Below are 21,482 nucleotides of genomic sequence, written 5' to 3'. Positions count from 1 at the left end.
AAGTGTTAGTGTTGTCTGGGCTACAGTACTACAGCCCAGCCCAGGCCAAATCAGATCAGGCCCCACAGCAAAGAAAGACAACACAGCCGAGGCTTCGTTCCAATCTTCTTCAAAAACTCCCCGATGCGGAGGTGTGACAGCGTGACAGGCAGGGATCCGCTGCCCACGAGAGAGAGAGAGAGAGAGAGAGAGAGAGAGAGAGAGAGAGAGAGAGAGAGAGAGAGAGAGAGAGAGAGAGAGAGAGAGAGAGAGAGAGAGAGAGAGAGAGAGAGAGAGAGAGAGAGAGAGAGAGAGAGATTTTTTTACACCAATTATCTAATGTGTGATCTTGGGGGTTGTCCTCGTAACTGCCTGTCATCTCTGCTGGGCTCTTGTCGTGGTCTATCATTTTTAATCTTCTCTGTTATCTCCTGCTTCTCAGCTGGTGTCACTGCATATGTCTGGAATGGCACCCTGGTCCCTTTATAGTGAATAAAGCCCCATAGGGCTCTAGTCAAAAGTGGTGCACTATATAGGGTATAGGGTGCCATTTGGGATGCAGCCACTGTGCTGTAGTTTGGGGGCCGGGCATTTCCATGATGAGATGGCAAAGCATACGCATTCATTCATTAATATGATCACCATAGCCACCTGCTACACACTACAAAATGGACTTTATAAATTTGATTTTAGGATAATACAAGATTATACATTGTGCCATATGACCAGTTCTGGAGTGGGATGTCAATGATGGGGGGTTTTGTGAATTTGGAAAATATGAGATTATTGTTGGGTATTAGTATGCTTGCAATTGGTTTAGCACATACTTATCCCTCCCTCTGCCATGTAATTCCAGCTAACGCCTGTCTTTGTCTTCTCGATATGGTTGGACGTCCTTGACCAGCCAGCCACTCAACTGTTTATTGATTGATTGATGGATTGGTTTCATTTATTGTCATTGACATTATTGTGTCAAAATACATATACAGAGTGCATTTTTTTTTTTACTTTTCAGGGATGACACAAAGCCAATGACTTACTTCCATTGTGGTCCCTTATATGCATTCATAAGAACCTTGAATCTATATTAAAAAAATACAAAATAAAGTTTCAATCAGCCTACAGCATAACTACACTTCCAGACCGTCTTTACCTGGGTATTGCATAGACACAGAGCCAGAATAAAGAACTTGCCTTGGAGGAAACCTTGACATACTGTAGGTTCACCCACTTTAATGCTTTATCACAGAGAATAACTTTGGAATACATGAACGTATATATTCTCGCCTGTTATGTATGGTCTTTATGTCATGGCCCTGGGAAAGAGAGAGAGAGAGAGAGAGAATGAACGAGGGAGAACGAGAGAGAGCAGAGAGGGAGAACGAGAGAGAGCAAGTACGAGAGAGAGAGAGCGAGAGAGAAAGAGAAAGGGAGAAAGAATATAGAATATAGAGAGAGAAGAGAGAGAGAAAGAGAGAGGGAGAAGGAATATATAATATATATATATATATATATATATAGAGACAGAGATAGAGAGCAAAACCAGGTGTTCTAGTGCCAGTCAATTATTCAGGAAGCGAAATATGGTCTATCTTCCACCGCTCTGGCTGCTCTAAACCTGTATGGCCTGAACTCAACTCATACCAGGATACAGATTTAGTCGCTACCTGAGTAGTTCTCCTCAGCACTGCTGCTGTGTGCTGTAGCATGTGGCGTTTAGCATTATCGGTGCCCTCCTGTGTAACGTGTAAATAAGTACCCTGGGCGTTTTCGCTTGGCTGTGGCTGTAGGTTGTTTGCGCAAACATATATTTTAAAGGGACAGGTTATTTTAAGAAGGGATGAAATATTCATGGAGGCAGAGAGAGGCTTGCCCTGAAGCATACATACTGTGTGTTTTTCTCCTATTTCTGTGTGAATATGTTGGAATCCTTTTCACACAGTGTGCTTTATGGGATATATATGGGTAACTGTATGTGGACAGTGTCTGTAAAAGGATAAGCAACGTATGTGTGTTGATATGCTCACGAGCACAGCTTTGCATACCGTATGTGTCTGTGTGTGTGTGTGTGTGTGTGTGTGTGTGTGTGTGTGTGTGTGTGTGTGTGTGTGTGTGTGTGTGTGTGTGTGTGTGTGTGTGTGTGTGTGTGTGTGTGTGTGTGTGTGTGTGTGTGTGTGTGTGTGTGTGTGTGCGTGCGTGCGTGTGCGTGTGTGTGTGTGTGTATGCACGTTTGCGTAAATCTCTGCGGTTGTTCTGGCTCAGACATAAAAGGCCACGTTACTCTATTGGGTATCCTGAGCACTGTGATGAAGTCCCAGACTAAATATGGGTAGCACTCTTTCTCTCTCTCTCTCTCTCTCTCTCTCTCTCTCTCTCTCTCTCTCTCTCTCTCTCTCTCCCTATCTATCCCTCTCTCTCATGATCAATCTTGTTCCCCTCTCTCCCTCTTCCTATCTATCTATCTCTCTCTCTCTCTCTCTCTCTCTCTCTCTCTCTCTCTCTCTCTCTCTCTCTCTCTCTCTCTCTCTCTCTCTCTCTCTCTCTCTCTCTCTCTCTCTCAATTCAATTCAATTCAATTCAATTCAATTCAAGGGCTTTATTGGCATGGGAAACATGTGTTAACATTGCCAAAGCAAGTGAGGTAGACAACATACAAAGTGAATATATAAATACATATATCTCTCTCTCTCTCTCTCTCGCTCTCTCTCTCTCTCTCTCTCTCTCTCTCTCTCTCTCTGAGGGGCTGGTTTGATGTTGATGATAATGTGTTTTCTTGTACACCAAAAATGACAGATTGTGGTGGGGAGGCCAGAGGGAGGTGTTCATACATATAAGGACATCAGTCAATTGAAATAAATTCATTGATCTATGGATTTCACATGACTGGGAATATACAGATGTATCTGTTGGTCACAGATACCCTAAAAAAATGGGCCTCAGGATCTCGTCACGGTAGTTCTGTGCATTCAAATTGTGCATTCAAATGCAATTGTGTTTGTTGTCCGTAGCTTATTCCTGCCCATACCATCCCCCTACTGCCACCATGGTGGGAAGTAGGGGGATGGGGTGGTTGGGGTGGTTGTTGACAGCAAACCGCTGTCCCAAACAACAACATACACGTGGTCTGCGGTTGAGAGGGAAGATAGACGTACTGCCAAATTCTCTAAAACTACGTTGGAGTGAGGCATCACTACAGTCTCGGGTTCGATCCCAGGCTGTGTCACATCCAGACGTGACTGGGAGACCCATGAGGCAGCGCACAATTTGCACAGCGTCGTCCGGGTTAGGGGAGGGTTTGGCCTGCAGCTCCTTGTCTCAGTGACTCCTTGTGTTGGTCCGGGCGCCTGCAAGCTGACTTCGGTTGTCAGTTGTTTCCTCTGACACATTGGTGCGGCTGGATTCCGGGTTAAACGAGCAATGCGCCAAGAAACTGTGCGGCTTGGCAGAGTCGTGTTTCGGAGGATGCATGGCTCTCGACCTTTGCCTCTCCCGAGTCAATAGCGCAGTTGCACCGATGAGACAAGACTGTATGTACCAATTGGGGAGACAAAGGGGATAAAAGTAAAAAAGATGAATAATTAGACATTGGTGGCATTGTGTTGTGTTGTGCTGTGGCCTTTTATTGTCCACAGCACAAGGCCTGTGTTATGAGCATGCTGTTTAATCAGCTTCTTGATATGCCACACCTGTCAGGTGTGGTTTATCAGAAATGCTCACCAACAGGGATATAAACAAATTTGTGCACAAAATGCGAGCAAAATAAGCTTTTTGTGCGTATGGAAAATTTCGGGGATATTTTATTTCAGCTTTATTTTATTTCAGCATTTTACATGTTGCGTTTATATTCTCGTTCAGTGTACATAGGCTGACAGTGCGTGGCATTCAGATTGTAGATCTGCATTAGACAAATAGCGAGGTACTGCTCCGTGTCAGCGTTCATGGGCAGCCTTGCTATGTGGAGAAGAAGGGGCCATCTGTAATGTCCAGATGTCTGTGTCCTTTGAAATGTTTGAATCCTTCTTGACTGTAATGTGATTTGTGGATTCAAATGAAGTATTTGAAATGTGTGTTCGAATGCGTAAGTCCTGCTGTCGTGCATGCGTCTGTGTGTCCTAGTGTGTGCACATGTCTGTGCGAGTATAAGTGTCCACATACCTCCTCCAAGAGTTCTCTTACCCCTTGGCTCTTCTACACCGTTGTCTCATCAATGTGGCCTGTGGCCTGAGAGGAGACACGTCTACAGGATGAGCACTGTGCTCTCGTACGCCTCTGCCACAACACATGTGCCTGACATTCCCACTGAGGTGGGCACTGTGGAGAATTCACTGTGATGAGAGCCTCCATTCTCTGACACAACCCATTTAGAGTGCGTTCTCAGAAAGCGAGCGGAGCGAACCTTTTGTATTGGTATCAACACAGCTCTTCTGAGAGAACGAGGGAATGGATAAAGAAAGAGAGAGAATGAGATCTGCTTTTCATCAGGAGGCACTTGGAGAATAAATAGAGGTGAGCCAGTGGCCTTTAAAATCCGCTCACAATTAGAGACTCACCTTCAGAGATAAGGGTTGTGTCCCAAATGGCATTCCATTCCTTATATAGTGCACTACTTTTGACCAGAGCCCATATGGCTCTGTGTCCGGTTTCCCAAAGGCATCTTAAGGTTCTAACATTGATGCTTTTGGAAAACCTGGCCCTGGTCAGAGGTAGTGCACAGTATAGGGAATAAGATGTGGTCATACACTCCTCTCATACCTCTGTTGATAGAAAAGGCTAGTAGTCCTGTACTTCTAAAGTACCCTGTGAAGAAATTCAAAGCCTGGTATTTATTTGTTGTGGTGTGACATCACCTAGTGGTCTTTTACTATCAGCTCTCCACCAATCAAAGAGCGGCCTTCGTTTCCATCTGCCCCCTCTATTAGTTGTTTTGCCTGAGAGAGACTCTGCCATATACTGGCATCACTACAGTCATTGCACGGTATTCATAGAGTAGCTCCAATCTGCAGCCAAACCTGGCTCCACTAGCTATGGGGACCTGTTTCCCTAATGTGTGCAGTCAGACAGAAATACACAGACTAGTGCTGTGTGTTTGTGTGTGTGTGTGTGTGTGTGCCTGTGTGTGCCTGTGTGCCTGTGTGTGTGTGTGCGTGTGTGCGTGTGTGTGTGTGTATGTGTGTGTGTGTGTGTGTGTGTGTGTGTGTGTGCGTGCCTGTGTGTGTGTGTAAAGTGTAGAGCAGCATCCACCACCACCACCCTGAGTCATCTCTGAATCATCACTATTACTCCAGTCAGATCTAGGGGTAATCCCAGGCCTGAAAGGCTGCAGCGTCTAGCTCTTTTTTCCCCACGCCTCAGCACTTGTTTTCAGCCTCCATTTTAGATCGAAACACAGTAAAATGCACGCTAATTGCGAGGCTAACCCAATCAGCAGAGGGAGGATTGGCTGGAGACAGTGTGTACTTTTACTTGGAGACGATGAAATGACTTTTGGTGCTGAGGTACGAGGAAAAGCAACAGAGGCTGTCCCTGTCTCGCTAGCAGAGGAAGAAATTGTTTCTGCATCACTATGTAACTGGTGCATTTAGTACACAGGTTTAACCTGTAAATCCATCATGGTGACCTTGAGGGAGATCATTGATGATGTCTTGATGGTTTCCTTGTGATTGAATGAAGGTTGTTTGATGGTCAGACTAAGAAACCAACCTGAATGTGAGCGGCATACAGATACATTACCGACAGTCAATGTTACAGCATTGACATGAATGTAACGATAATGAACCATGTAATATATATATTTTTACTTAACCTTTAACTAGTCAAGTCAGTTAAGAACAAATTATTATTTACAATGACGGCCTACCAGGGATGACTGTGTTAAACTGCCTTGTTCAGGGGCAGAATGACCAATTTTTTTGCTTGTCAGCTCAAGGATTCAATCCAGCAACCTTTCGGTTACTGGCCCAACGCTCTAACCACTAGGCTCTAACCACTAGGCTATTACCACTAGGCTATTACCACTAGGCTATAGTGGCAATGAATCATGTCACGGTGTTGACCATTTTGTGTATGAGTATCAAATATTGAAAGGTTTGGTTGGATATGTTGGTAAGACATTGCCTGGCTACCCAGACTCCTTGCTCCAGCCAAATGCTACGCCACGCCCACGGATGTTAGTTATATCTCCAAAATGAATCTGGATTTGAGTACCTCCCTGACACATTCGGGTCCGTCTGATTGGTCCAGAAAACAATGGGTTGGGCAAGAGCCAGAACACACGTGGGTAAAGCTGCGGTTTGAAAATGAGTTTTGATGCTCTGACGGGAGACTATATAATCACTGATTACTTTGTTTTATGTAATGCCCCTCGTGCCCCTCGTCACCATAAACGACTTCAGCGGAAGAATTTAGTGTGAGTCGTCAGGCTAGTGATCTACTGTTACTAACAGTCAATGCTGTTACTGTGACGGTACTGACAGTGATGTAACAGTAATGGCCATTTTGTTTATGCTCATTCACAATGGAGGTCGGTTTAGTTGTAAATGGGATTTTCATTTAGATCTTCCACTGCGGCTGCAGACCCTTAGTTTCTGTCCACTGTTGTCTGTTTGCAGTTTCTTTGTCATTCATTGAAAGCGGCTGTATTCTCAAAATACGTTTTAGTGGAGACAGTGGTGGAAGGTACAGTAGTGCTCTCTTTGTCTTTGTCTCTCGTCTCTCCCCCTCGCTCCCCTCTCTCTAGGCTGTCTTCACCAGCTTGTGTCGGCTGTACTAACGAGGAGTGCTTTCCCACGCATAGGAAGAGGATGATGATACAGCAGAAACGACACAGAGACAAGGCACAGCGGGGATGGAAAGGGAGAGGAAGAGAAAGAGCGGCACCATCACTCTTTTCCCCCCGTGCACTTTACTACATACTATATGTGTATCCCTGGGGTGCACTACATCTCTGTCTCTCCCTCTGCCTCCCTTTCTCTCCATTTTGTTTTCACTTGTTTGTCTTCTTCACTGTATCTCTTTCTCCTGTTTAGATTCCCCCACTAGCGCTCCCCATCTTCCTTTCTCCCTCTATTTGTTGTTACATCTTCTGCCCTCCTCCCTTCCTTGCCTCACCACCTCACGTGTCACCAAGTGGACTGCTTATATACGTCTATGACTCCACACACCTATTGAACATCCTTGTCCATCTCCCTCCTCCTCCCACTTCCCACCTCTGACTCTGTTGGTGACCTTTGTGATGGAACTGAGATCTAATTCTTATGTTATGTTATGCGTAGAGTGCGCTGCTAAAGCAGGGTTCAACACTCACACACGTACAAATATGCTCACACACACCCACATGTACACATACACACACACATACACACACACACACACACACACACACACACACACACACACACACACACACACACACACACACACACACACACACACACACACACACACACACACACACACACACACACACACACACACACACACACACACACACACACACACACACACACACACACACACACACACACTTGCAAATGCACACCCTATCTCCTTTCTTTCCCCCTACTCTCTCAATGACAGAAGCTCCTTTCCCTATGCATTTCTATCCCATTTGCGTCCATGATTCCCCGTAATCACATTCTCCATCTTTCCTCTTCCTTTCCCTCTTACAGGTCTCTTACTCTATTTTCCTCCCTCTCACCTCTTCCCCTCAATCTCTCTCTCTCTCTCTCTCTCTCTCTCTCTCCATCTCGTCCCCCATCTCTCTCTTCCCCTCTCGTTTTTCTTCCTCTCCCCCTCTCTCATTTTTTCAATCTTCCAATCTCTCTCCCATCTCTCCCTCTCTCTCTAAATATAGTCCCTTTGAAGCATGCCTGTGTTGTTTCTTTTTTGCAACACTGTGAGACAAATATCTGTCATCCAACATCTGAGAGAGGAGTGGGGTACGAGCGAGGAGATATTGTAAGATTTATGGCAGGGAAAGAACAGTGGTTAAGGGATATGATATTGCTCTGTCTTAGCATGTGTGTAATGGCAAACGAGGACAAGGGGAAAGATGAAGAGAGACGGAGCGAGGCTGAAGTAGGAAAAGACACAGAAAAGGAGTTACTCTACTACGCTATAATGAGAGAGAAGGAGAGAGAGGGGTTGTGACATTTCTGATCCTCATTTTTTAATTGAATAATAATCTCTCTTGAGAACTGACCTAGTATTGTGTGTGTGAGTGGGTGTGTATGTGGTAGTGTGTGTGTGTGGTATTGTGTGTGTGAGTGGGTGTGTGTGTGGTAGTGTGTGTGTGTGGTAGTGTGTGTGTGTGTGTGTGAGTGGGTGTGTGCGCTTGTGTGCGCGCGCGTGAGGTTTCGCTCGTGTGCGTGTGCGTCTGCTCACGCACACGAGTGTATTTGAGAGAGGAGAGTGTATTTGAGAGAGGAGAGCGAGATTGTAAAAGAAAAGAGAGAGAGAAAAAAAACTAGGGCTGAATGCAACTCAATACTGCCCCCTACTGTTACATAATAGTCAATGCAGCTCCAGTTGTTTCAGATTTCCCCTGCCATTTATCCTGACACAGATTCCCACCCACAGCTAAGGATTCCACACATCTCATCAATTGTCCTCTCTATCCCTTCAGGATAGGTGTAATGAGTTTGTATAATAATACTTCGTACAATTACGATAATGAATATACATAGTATGATAAACAGCCAGCCCACTGGGCACAGACGGCAGTTCAACGTCTTTGATTTCCATTTGGTTGAGGTGTCAACTAACCTGAATTCAACGTAAAATCAGCAACATGCCATTGGATTTAGGTTAAAAGTTGGGTGAAAAAAATAAAAACATTGATGACTTTTTGCTCATCAAATCTGTTGTCCGCGTTGATTCAACATCGTCACATTGAATTTATTGGTTGAAATTATGTGGAAACAACGTTGATTCAAACCAGTTTTTGCCCAGCGGGATGTCAAGCCATGTCATGGTGGCAGGATGTTACATTATGTCACAATCATCTTCTCCCCTAAGGCTACAGGAACACGAGTATTTCGATACACCCGCAATAACATCTGCTGAACATGTTTAAGAGACTAATAAAATATGATTTACAGTGATGACTGTATACACACATGCATGGATGCACGCACACGCACACTTCACATGTCCCAACCAATGTTGATCTTCTGTACCTGCTAACACACTGGTACAGTGTGTTCGGTCAGCGCAGGCACATGGAACCTAGCCCCTTCACGTCAGTGTATCCCTCCTCCCTGTGGTAGAAGAGCCACTTAGCCAATTACCTGATCTTCTTCCGCTTCACTCCAGAATATGTCATGAGAATGGCAGGGACTCAAAACATGAAAAGTAGCACACCTAAACTGATATCTGGTGTTTGAAAGGTTTTCAATGTTAACCCACTGAAAGTGATGACACACGGAACTTGCTTCAAAACAGAATAGAAGTACCTTATTTGGAGAGATTTGAAACAGGAGGAGACAGAGTAGTGAATGTGGAACAGGCGGATGCGGGAATTGAACCCCCGACTTCTGTGGAATTTCATTGTAATTAAAAAATAATAATCTGGGGTGAATTGAAAAAATAAGAACAATCAACATATTTTATACTTAATCGAAATAAATATAATTTCAATAATTTGATAATTTCATTTTACCCAAAAATGTAATACTAAATCAAAATGTAAGTATCGTTTATGAAGATTATGAACATTTTGTGATTTAACTCATTGGAAGTCTGGTTTTAATCTCCTTGCACTTCCTATCTTGCCACATGACTCTAGACTAGGATTCATATACACAATGTTGTATGTTCGAAGAAAGAAAAGTAACTTCTATATTAGTATTAATCAGCCTGTTGTGCCATGAGGTCCAGCAAAGTTGTTTTCATCTCCCTCGTGTTGGTGGCAGCTCAGTTGCCACTAGTTTTGTTGTTAAAAGCACTTCATTGTAACAGGGTGAGTTTTATAGTATGCTGTTACTCATCCATGTATTTATTCTCTCTCATCTCTCTTTCTCTCCTATTTTTCTGACTTTATTTCCTCTTCCTCTCTCTCCCTCTCTCCGTCACCCCAACCTCCAGTCTACGGAGGGAGGGCTACACAGTGCAGGTGGCAGTGAACGACTACCTGGACATCTACTGCCCGCATTACAACACTACCGCCACTAGCCAGCGGGGGACGCTGGAGCGCACAGTGGCTGAGCAGTACGTCCTCTACATGGTCAGCTACCGCGGCTACCGCACCTGCGACCCCCAGATGGGCTTCAAGCGCTGGGAGTGCAACCGGCCGCACGCGCCCCACGCACCCATCAAGTTCTCTGAGAAGTTCCAGCGCTACAGTGCCTTCTCCCTGGGCTACGAGTTCAACGTGGGTCACGAGTACTACTACATATGTGAGTGGAATATTGCTATACTAAGTCTCTATAAGAGTACAATATTTATGTAATGATGATTGTACTACTACATCTGTAAGTGGTGGAGCTGAGGTACTCTTCTCTATATATAAATATTGTTGTAGTCGATATAGCACTTTCCCAAGTGTACCAAGTGCAGGTACTTTACATTGTAAGTGGGAATTCAGTTCAGCCATTACCAATGTGTAGCACCCACCCACATACCTTAAATAAGAGTTGGACTATTACAGCATATCTTTGTGAGTCATTGAACTACATTAGTTAATTTAACTCTTACACCACAATCCTAAATATACTTCCTTCCTTTTGAATAAACATACCACTAATAGCTGTGTTAAACTGCTGTAATAATAGCAGTTTAACATTTCACTTTGTATTCGTTCCAAATGGCACCCTATTCCCTGTTTAGTGCACTATTTTTGACCAGGGCCTATAGGCTCTGGTCAAAAGTTGTCTACTATGTAGGGAATAGGGTGTCATTTGGAACACACAACCATAGACTCTGAGTGTTAGTTCATAGGCTGGCCTATAGATGGCTCATGGCTGACGTGTATCTGTATTCTGTTGAAGCCACGCCCACCCATCACCACGGCCACAGCTGCCTGAGACTGAGAGTCTACGTCTGCTGCTCCACAGGTGGGTCTCTCTCTCTGTTTCTTTCTTCCTCCCTCTTCCTCGTATACATGCACACACACAGTCACACACACTCTCACGCAGGCACTCACACCCACCCAGCTGTGTTTTCGTGACATTTTCACCATGCAAAATCGTATTTTCCCTAACCCCTAAACCGAACCCTAACCCTTTACCTTAACCCCAAAACCCTAAACCTAACCCTAACCCCAAAACCCTAAACCTAACCCTACCCACAAAACCCTAAACCTAACCCTAACCCCAAAACCCTAAATCTAACCCCCAAAACCCTAAACTTAACCCTAACCCCAAAACCCTAAACCTAACCCTAATCCTTAACCCCAACCCCAAAAACCCTAAACCTAACCCTAACCCCAAAACCCTAAACCTAACACTAACCCCAAAAACCCTAAACCTAACCCTAACCCCAAAAACCCTAAACCTAACCCTAACCCCAAAACCCTAAACCTAACCCTAACCCCAAAAACCTAACCCTAACCCCAAAACCCTAAACCTAACCTCAAAACCCTAACCCCAAAACCCTAAACTTAACCCTAACCACCCTAACCTAACCCTAACCCCAAAACCCTAACCCTTAAGCTTAAAATAGCATTTGAACAAATGCAGGACCTGGAAAAAAATCCTACCTTTTCAGGACATTAAGGTGAAGTGTTACGACATTGGGGTCCTGATAATGTAGGAAAACACACGCACACACACACACACACACAGGAGGCCTGAGGTTACAGCTTCTGACAGTGCTTTCCCAGTGTTCTTATAGTGAGGTTATTTCTACCTCACTCTGTTCCAGGGTTGTATGATGTTCTATGTTATTCTATGTTTCCAGGGCTTTGATAGTGATGTTCAGTGTTATTCTGGGTCTCAGTGCTCTGACAGTGTGTGATAGGAATGCGCTCTCTTCGATCCTGATGTGCTCTCTCTCTATCTGATGCTTTCCCTCTCTCTCCCCTATTCCTCTTCTCTATCTCTCCCCTCTCTCTGTTTCTCTCTCTCTCTCCCCCACTCAACTCTCTCTGTGTTTCTGTGTTTCTGTCTCACACTCTCTCTCTCTCGCTTCTCAACATCTCCCCCTCTCGCTCATCTCTCTGATAGTTAATGCTCTCTCTGATAGTGACGTTCTGTGTTATTTTTACTCCAGTAGCCTCTCTCTCTCCTGCAGGCCTTTGATCAAAGCCCTGTGCTGAAAGCTCCCCCTACTTCTCTAACCTTGTCACCATTAATACATCCCACACTCAGGCCAGTGTCAGCTTCTGTGTACACATCACCTTAACCCCCTCCCTGAGTGTCAGGGCTAATCTACTGAAGTGTCCACTCGGATTGTGTGTGTATGTGTATGTGTATGTGTATGTGTGTGTGTGTGTGTGTGTGTGTGTGTGTGTGTGTGTGTGTGTGTGTGTGTGTGTGTGTGTGCGTGTGCGCGTGTGTCCGTGCGTGCGTGTTTTTGTAGAAAGTGTGTGTGTATGTGTGTGTGCGTGCGTGTGTGTTTTTGTAGAAAGTGTGTGTGTGTGTTTGTATGTGTGCGTCTGTGCGTGCGTGCGTGATTGCATGTGTGTGGTAGTGTTTACTTTATAAACCACAACCTTCACTCTGAACGGTCTGCTTAATAGCCTATCATCTGAACCCAAGCGTTCTCTGCTATTCTCATTCCACTGTATCTCTGCCCTATCCCGTTTGTTTCGAGAGCATTCTTCTCTACAAATGCACACACTTACAATATGCCTCATATCTAACAGATTAACACACCGTACAGTAGCTCCCTATCAATGTGCTACATCCCTCTTTGCAGTGCAATATTATATGGGTAAGCAATGTGCATTCTCATTTAGAAATTCACTGAGCTGATGTTAATGTAATACCAAGTCAAGGCTATCAGTGTGTGTAATACTTTCCCTCTCAGTGAATATGCCTTCATCTTCTGCTCGATCGCTTCACCTCATAGGATATCTTCATGTACTGGACTGGAGTGTCCTGGCATTCACACAATGTGCGTCCAGAATGGCACCATATTCCCTTTATAGTGCACTACTTTTGACCAGGGAGCATAGAGTGCAGTATATAGCACTATTTAAGTAGTGCAATGTATAAGGAATAGGGTGCCATTTGACGGCCAATATAGGGAATATGGTGCCATTTGAGACCTGGCCAAAAGTAGTGCACTATGTAGGGAAAAGGGTACCATTTGGGATGCAGTAACAGTGCAGTAGCCGCCCAGTTAGTGTGTAAAATAAGTAGTGTGGGCATTTTAATGACATTGTGTATTTGTGTTCCTCTCTCTCTAAGTCTCCCACGATGATGATTCCAGTCAGACCCCTCCTGACTACACATTCAGGCCCAATATCAAAATACACAACATCGGTGAGTACTCTCCCTGATGCTCTCTCGATCTCTTTCTGCATCTCACATTCTCTTTCCTTCTCTCTGTCACTCTTTCTCTCTCAAACACACACATACGCACACACACACAGTTGTCCTTCCTCAATTGTATCCTAGGTCTTCTTATGAATGGAAGATTCCTGTTTACCAAAGACTTGGAGGTGGAGGTGAACGAGTCAATGGTGCAATTGAGTGGTTATATAAACACCCTTGTCCTCCCTCTCCCTCTCCCTCTCCCTCTCCCTCTCCCTCTCTCTCTCTCTCTCTCTCTCTCTCTCTCTCTCTCTCTCTCTCCCTCTCCCTCTCCCTCTCCCTCTCTCTCTCTCTCTCTCTCCCTCTCTCTCTCACAAAAGCCTTTCTTGCTGAGAACCATTTAGCTTTGGCTGCTTCTGGGAGCTTGTGGCCAGCCGAGATGGGGCTAAAAGAGTGTGACCCGCATGAGATTGAAACTCAAACCAGACTAGTCTGAGAGAAAGGCTCAATGGTGCCTGCATGGCTCCACAGAGCATCATAACTCATGACCGAGTTTAGGGAGAAAAAAATGAAAGTAAACGCACATAGTCCAAACAATCCAGAATGCCTTGGGGAATCCTAATGCATCCTTCTGTACTTTGTGCATTAGTGACATCAACAGAAAGAGGACACAGTAGCAGTCATGACTCATGACCCATAAACACTTGCGTAACCCTGATGGCCTTGCTAGCCACACAGACCGCCCACTTGCTCACCCACTGGACCTGTCTTGGAATTGGATTAGCTTTACCCCACCCTCTCTCTATTCTGATTGGTGTTTTTACTTCGTCTTCTGTCATATTTACAGTATGTTTCCTATTGGATGGGTCTCCATTTACCTTTATGTGAGTCAAAGGACACCCTAGAGCAGTGCTCCAGTTTACAACCCTGAGAACACCTACTGTAACAGCTCCAGTTTAGTTAGCACTACCTTACACAATCAGGAACACAATCAGGAACACTATTCTATGGTACGAACTCACTCAACGCCCCTCCCGTACTGAGATAACATACTGGCCACTAGATGGCGGTGAAAAAGCTTAAAGCCATTTAGTTACCATAGGCCATCCAATTTGAAGAAGAAGACAATGCTCTGATCATTGGCTGATCGCTCCACACCCATAAGAATCCCCACCCAGTTGACTACTTTAAAATGGTGGAAGCCCTCAATGGCAATGTCCATGCTAAAAGGGGTTATATCCTATCTCTATCTAACTCTATGGGTAAATCTACATTTCAGCTGGAACAGTCTGTTTACCACAGGCACTCAGGCCCTATCACTTTAACCATATGACTTTATTTACCCACGTCACTGGTGTGGATGTCAGGGCTATGTGTCATCGTCGTAGCCGACAGACATGTTTCGATGAATGGCTTTGACGTGGCAGAAGCACAGTCAAACCAGTCGAGTTGGATGCTGTTCCTTCTCTTGAGTCAACGAAAACAAAATTCCAGACATTTCCACAAAAAGTGGAATGAGACAGGTGCCAAGTGTCATTCTTCTGTGTCTATACTCGAATTCTCGCTGTATCAGTGTCACACCTTGTATGTGTTTCTCTAATCATGTTAACTCTTCACTGTCTGTCCCCATAGGGGCCTATAGGGAGGCTCAGGATTCTTCTCAGACATCCCAGGCTTACATTGAGAATGAGATGTATTTTTCCCTGTTCTCTCTCTTTCTCTTACCCTCCAGCTAATGTACGCTTGTGCATAATCACTAGGTTTGTTCTATAGCAATTTCATTTAATTGCAAATCCTGCTAGATGAAGCTAAATCGGTAGAATAAAAAGATCCATACACTTAAAAAATGAACAACAAAGTGTGTTTATTCCTCCTCCCAAGAGGGAATAGGACATCATATGTAGCAGCGCTGATGATAATTGGTGATTTGTATTAAATTGCTCTATGTTTGTTCTCTGTATTATTTGTATGCATTGCACAACATCGGCTGTAGATTGATTGAGTTAATGTGTAATTTGATGGTCTCTCTCTCTCTCTCTCTCTCTCTCTCTCTCTCTCTCTCTCTCTCTCTCTCTCTCTCTCTCTCTCTCTCTCTCTCTCTCTTCTCTCTCTCTCTCTCTCTCTCTCTCTCTCTCTCTCTCTCTCTCTCTCTCTCTCTCTCTCTCTCTCTCTCTCTCTCTCTCTCTCTCTCTCTCTCTCTCTCTCTCTCTCTCTCTCTCTCTCTCTCTCTCTCTCTCTCTCTCTCTCTCTCTCTCTCTCTCTCTCTCTCTCTCTCTCTCTCTCTCTCTCTCTCTTTCCCCCCCCCCCAGATGAATTTAACCCTGAAATTCCCAAACTGGAGAAGAGCGTCAGTGGCAGCAGCCCATCACGCGATCGCCTTCTGCTCACCGTGGCAACATTGCTCATCTCCGCCCTTCTGGTGTCCTAACAACTGTCTCCCTGAGTGACATGGATACCTGGACCGCTTGGCCTGAAGGGATCTTTATTCACTAACCCTGGGTTCAATTAGAAAGTGGGAGTAAACCAAGGAAATGACACATAATTCAACCAAAAAAAAGCCAGAATTACAATCAATTCGACACAACCATAAAAAACAGTACTTACTCTCGGATCGTACTCACTTCAGGAGAGGCCTTTAAAATCTGTCGTTTTGCCCTTGAGCCAGGCAGTTAATCCCCTAAAACAACTGCTCCCCAGGTACCGATGACGTAGATTAAGGCAGCCCCCTGCACCTCTCTGAGTCAGGGTTGGGGTTAAATGCAACTGACTAGGTATCCCCTTTCACTTTCCTTTCCCTTTTTCAAGTCTATCTCAACTCACCTCGAATCACCGTTGGTACACAGTTTGTGCGACATGATGTCTTCGGGTTCATGCGTTGTCAGACATACACTATGTGCATATGTGCCACCGCATTTCATGCATTTGGTATGCCACCACAAGGACCAATAGGAGAAAATGGCATTCAGACTTATAGACATGATACTTCCATCATACCTAGGCTGCCTCTGGCTACACATATGCAGTTAAAGTAGGACATGTGCAGTGGGATTTGTAATGGGATGTACACAACCATACAGGCGTATGGCTGCCTGTCCATCTGCTAAGGAACTCACATGACATTGCCTTCAGCTAGTCCCAATATGGAGAACCTTTGAGCTCTGTGGAGTAGGATGGACTGGGCTCCACTGAGCGTGACCAATAGACTGGGGACTGTAGGCCTCCAATGGGCTTTGAGGACTGGACTCAGCTGGACTTGGCTGTGCTGCAGTACTGTGGACCATGCTGGACTCTGCCTGAGATTCACTGTACTGTGCTGTGCCATATACTTGCAGCCATTTCTCTACACTGCTGCCATTCTACCGGATGTTAACCCATCTTTTACTGTCATTGGTGGTGTTGACTGGAAATATTTTGAGAAAATCTCTATAAGGCTTTCGAGTACCGTTATCCATCTCCTCCAGATATTCTCTGACCTTGGCTTTGTGGTGCATAGAAAGGTCCAAAGGCCAAAATAGACGGTGTCCTCCAATAACTGGTCCTAGATCTGTCCTAGATCTGAGACTCTGGACCTTTGCTTTTAGAGCTTTTCCAGAAGCACACATCTGTGTTTTTGCTATATACATTTACCCAACACTTTGAATGGGTCCCAGGTACCAACAATTTATCAACAATCAACAGTGGTTTCTAATACCACAAATTACAATATGAAACATTTCACAACAACAAATTCCCTATAAATCCAGACCTGATTTATTTAAAAAAATTCCCTTCACTTTTAAAGGTTCCTGAATCAGTGCTGGTCATTATTTCAATCCCAGCCACCGTGGTAACGACCCAATACAGTCGCCAGAGTGCCACAGGTGCCTGACTGTGATTTGTGTCACAGATTACTTTAGCCGCCATTTTGTAAACATGTGTGAATGTGCAAACAGACAGCAGTCCTCTGATGTACTGTTTTATACTATAAAGTTGGACAATATCAGGATTGCATTATCGATGACAATGCTGTATGGTTTATTAACATTTTCATTTTTTAAGCACGTTACTTATTGATTTGCTTGTTTATTTATGTACATTTTCAAGTATTTTTTTCATTAAGCTACTGTGCCAAACTCTAATTTTGTTTTGCTAAAGCATTTGCTTCTGTTAAGTCCAGTACATGGATATGTGCCGGTTAAGACTATTGAGGAGAGATGTAAAACTCTTCTTCTCACTTGTTATAAAGCATCACTTTTAACCGTAAAATGTATGGCAACAGCACGGTACAGGTGATACCGGATAAAAGACGTCACCTCTTAAAGTGCTGAAGTTAAAAATGTTGACACAAGAAATGAGGATAGTGCATTGTAATGTGACTTTATATGCATACAGGTAGGGACAGAATGTATGTGTGTGTGTGTGTGTGTGTGTGTGTGTGTGTGTGTGTGTGTGTGTGTGTGTGTGTGTGTGTGTGTGTGTGTGTGTGTGTGTGTGTGTGTGTGTGTGTGTGTGTGTGTGTGTGTGTGCGTGTGTGTGCGCGTGTGCGTGTGCGTGTGCGTGTGCGTGTGCGTGAGAGAGAAAAGGCATATCCTTGCACATTTGTGTGAGTTATGTATGTATTAGGAGTGTGATTGTCCGCGCTTTTGAGTATGTGTGCATTTTAGACTTTTGGTATTCGTTGAAGGACTTGTTTGTAGGATCTGAATATGCAAGTGTGTATGAGAGAGAGAGAGAGAGAGAGAGAGAGAGAGGGAGTGTGTGCTTCAGTAATGTTAGTTTATGTTAGGATTTTAAAAAAGCATTTACTAACGTTGGAGACAACAAGAATTGTGTTTACCTTTGACAAGAATAAATAAAAAAACATGTCAACTGAACTAAGAATGATGATTGTTAAAATAATGACAATAAAAATCTTACTTTTAGCAAAAGTCTTCATACATGTTTATCCTAAATGAATTTGTTTAGTTGCTGCGTTGTTTCGTCAGGAACATTCTATATAAGAATGTTTTCCACTTATATTTATTATCCTTCTTTGGTCTTCTTCTATCTCACCTGCACCTACCCTTGCCCTTCCCTTTCACTTTCAGTTTGCATTTATATGTTTACCTTCCCTTTCTGTTTGGTCCTTGTCTGTCCCTGTTAAGATCTTGCTCCCCCTGTCCCTCACACTATATTATACTAATTTAAAGTATCCTACATATTAGGGCTGCACAATTATTTATTTATTTTTAATTATTGCGAAATTGACGTGCATCTTCTTCATATACACTGAGCAAAAATGAGCACTTTATATATAATATGTAAAGTGTTGGTCCCATGTTTCATGAGCTGAAATAAAATATCCCAGAAATGTTCCATAAGCACAAAAAGCTTATTCCTCACAAATGATGTGCACAAATCTGTTTACAAACCTGTTAGTGAGCATTTTATCGTTTGCCAAGATAATCCATCCACCTTATAGGTGTGGCATATCAAGAAGCTGATTAAACAGCATGATCATTACATAGGTGCACCTTGTGTTGGTGACCACTCTAAAACGTGCCGTTTTGTAACAACAACACAATGCCACAGATGTCAACATTTTTGAGGGAGCGTGCAATTGGCATGCTGACTGCAGGAATGTTCACCAGAGCTGTTTCCAGAGAAAATAATGTTAATTTCTCTACCATACGTGGCCATGTCGTTTTAGAGAACCGGCCTTACAGGCCACGTGTATGGCGTTGTGTGGACGAGCGGTTTGCTGACATCAATGTGCCCCATGGTTGAAGGTGGAGTTATGGTATGGGCAGGCATAAGCTACATACAACAAACACAATTGCATTTTATCAATGGCATGTTCCAGTTCCAGCCAATAATCAGCAACTTCACACAGCCATTGAAGAGGAATGGGACAACGTTCCACAGGAAACAATCAATAATCAACAGCCTGATCAACTCTATGAGGCAAATGGTGGTCACACCAGATACTGACTGGTTTTCTGATCCACGCCCCTTATTTTTTTTAAAGATATCTGTGACCATATCTGTATTCCCAGTCAGGTGAAATCCATAGATTAGAACCTAATGGATTTATTATTCAATTTTTTCTCAGATCCTGCAGCCGTACTGCATACAGACATGCACCACCATCATCCTTTGTTACTTACCCTTTCAGCTTCAACATGATCACCTTCATCACATATACAGTGATATATCTACTTGAGGGCTCAAACCCAGCACCCATAAATCATAATGACAGCGTGGGGAAAAACAACCTACTGCTCCATCTCTCTATCTCTCTCCCCATTCGCTCGCTCTGCTCTCCACCAAACACCTGCAAGCTATTCATGTCTCCACACATCTATCTTCCTCAGTCTCTCTCTCTCTCTCTCTCTGTCCCTCCACCACTCTGTCCCTCGCTCCATGCGCCCTTATCAGTTTCGCTCTAATCTTTGTACGCAAACCAGAGAGAAGTCGACAAAAGGGATTGACACATCTTTCAGATGCAGTAATATCCATCACGTCAGAGAGTAAAGGGGGCAGATTAGATCTCTCTTTCATGTTTTATGTCAGTGTTTCCCAATCCTGGAACTGGGGAATCAAAATGTAGACATTTCTGTTTTTTGCCCTATCATTACTGTACTGCAATACACCTGATTCAGGCTCAATGATGAGCGTATTAGTTAAATCAGGTGTGTTAGTTAGTGCTAGAGCAACTAAAAAAAATCAGGTCACACTTTATTTGCATAGTCCATCTGTAGATGCTCTACAGACTGACTATCTATAGACTATAACAGTAACATTTCAACCAACTATCTACTAACCCTAACCTTAAGCCTTTACCTTAACCTTAACCCTCTTCGTCTGTTTGTGACAAAAAAAAAGTCTTCACCTCCTTAGTTGGTGATTGGTCAACAGTAGTTATTCTTTAAGGAAGTGTTTGTTGTCATTCAACTAGAGACAAATCATTTTCATGCACATTTTTTCACTTGAGAAATACCGTACCAAACATCTTAGTTAGATTTTGCACGAGTAAAATTGCACGACTAAGATCTCCTCTACAAAAACATAAACACTTATTACAGAGTTATCTTAGATTAATTAACTATTTTGAGGCATCTCAAGATGGACAAACAGTACTATTGAGGCATTTTCTTGTTACTCAATCAAAGGTATTTTAAGGGAGTATGCAAGCAGGTGCCAGCTGACGCCTTTTTCTAAACCTGGTCTCCCGAGTGGCTCGGTGGTCTAAGGCACTGCATCTCAGTGCTAGAGGAGTCACTACAGCCACCCTGGTTCAAATCCTAGCTGTATCAAAACTGGCTGTGATTGGGAGTCCCATAGTGTGGTGCACAATTGGCCCAGTGTTGTCTGGGTTTGGCTGGTGTAGGCAGTCATTGTAAATAAGAATTTGTTCTTAACTGACTTGCCTGGTTCAATAAATAAAACATTTAGATAAATGACCCTAACCCTGAAGCATCTATCCACAGAATGACTTTCCCGACTGTCCAAATCAAGTGTGACCAAATTGCATCCCTTTGGGTCCTAAGCACCAGGACTGGAAAACACTGTTTTAATCATCATACCAAAAATTACAAGCAGGAGAAAAGGGGAGAATTCTGATTTTGGCTTACTCTCTCTCTCTCTCTCTCTCTCTCTCTTTCTCTCCTTCTCACTTTCACTCCCATTAGCTGGAGGTTAAAGAGGTTCAGAGAAGCATACACTGGAGTCTCATTGCAATTAAATATATTAAAATCTGACATGAAGTTCCTGATTTATATCTGACATTCATGGGTTTATTTTATGGGAATCCAGGTGAAAGCTATGATCCTTTATTTATGTCACTTGTTACATCCAGCAATCAGAGTCGATGAAGGGGAGGAGACAGGTTAAAGACTAATATTTAAGTCTTGAAACAATTGCGACATGGATTGTGCATAGTGTGCCGTTCATAGGGTGAATGGGTAAGAAAAAATATGTAAGTGCCTTTGAAAGGGGTATGGTAGTAAGTGCCAGGCTCACCGGTTTGTGTCAAAGACTGCAATGCTGCTGGTTTTTTTTCACATTGAACAGTTTCCCGTGTGTATCAAAAATGGTCCACCCCCCAAAGGCTCTCCAGGCACAACTGTG

General features: G+C 43.8%; 1 protein-coding gene across 1 annotated transcript in view; it reads left to right on the top strand.

Moving 5' to 3' along the window:
• Nucleotides 1-18,298, top strand: part of LOC109908542 (ephrin-A3) — an 85,489-nt gene extending 67,191 nt beyond the window's left edge. Inside the window, exons 2-5 of the mRNA XM_020507195.2 lie at nucleotides 10,063-10,373; nucleotides 10,965-11,030; nucleotides 13,329-13,403; nucleotides 15,704-18,298. Coding sequence (XP_020362784.1) covers nucleotides 10,063-10,373; nucleotides 10,965-11,030; nucleotides 13,329-13,403; nucleotides 15,704-15,822 — 571 coding nt within the window. The 3' untranslated portion in view covers nucleotides 15,823-18,298. The remainder of the gene's footprint in view (nucleotides 1-10,062; nucleotides 10,374-10,964; nucleotides 11,031-13,328; nucleotides 13,404-15,703) is intronic.
• The last annotated feature ends 3,184 nt before the right edge of the window (nucleotides 18,299-21,482 follow it).

Source organism: Oncorhynchus kisutch, linkage group LG17, assembly GCF_002021735.2.
Source record: "Oncorhynchus kisutch isolate 150728-3 linkage group LG17, Okis_V2, whole genome shotgun sequence".
Lineage (NCBI taxonomy): Eukaryota > Metazoa > Chordata > Actinopteri > Salmoniformes > Salmonidae > Oncorhynchus > Oncorhynchus kisutch.
This window is presented reverse-complemented; position numbering and strand designations above follow the sequence as displayed.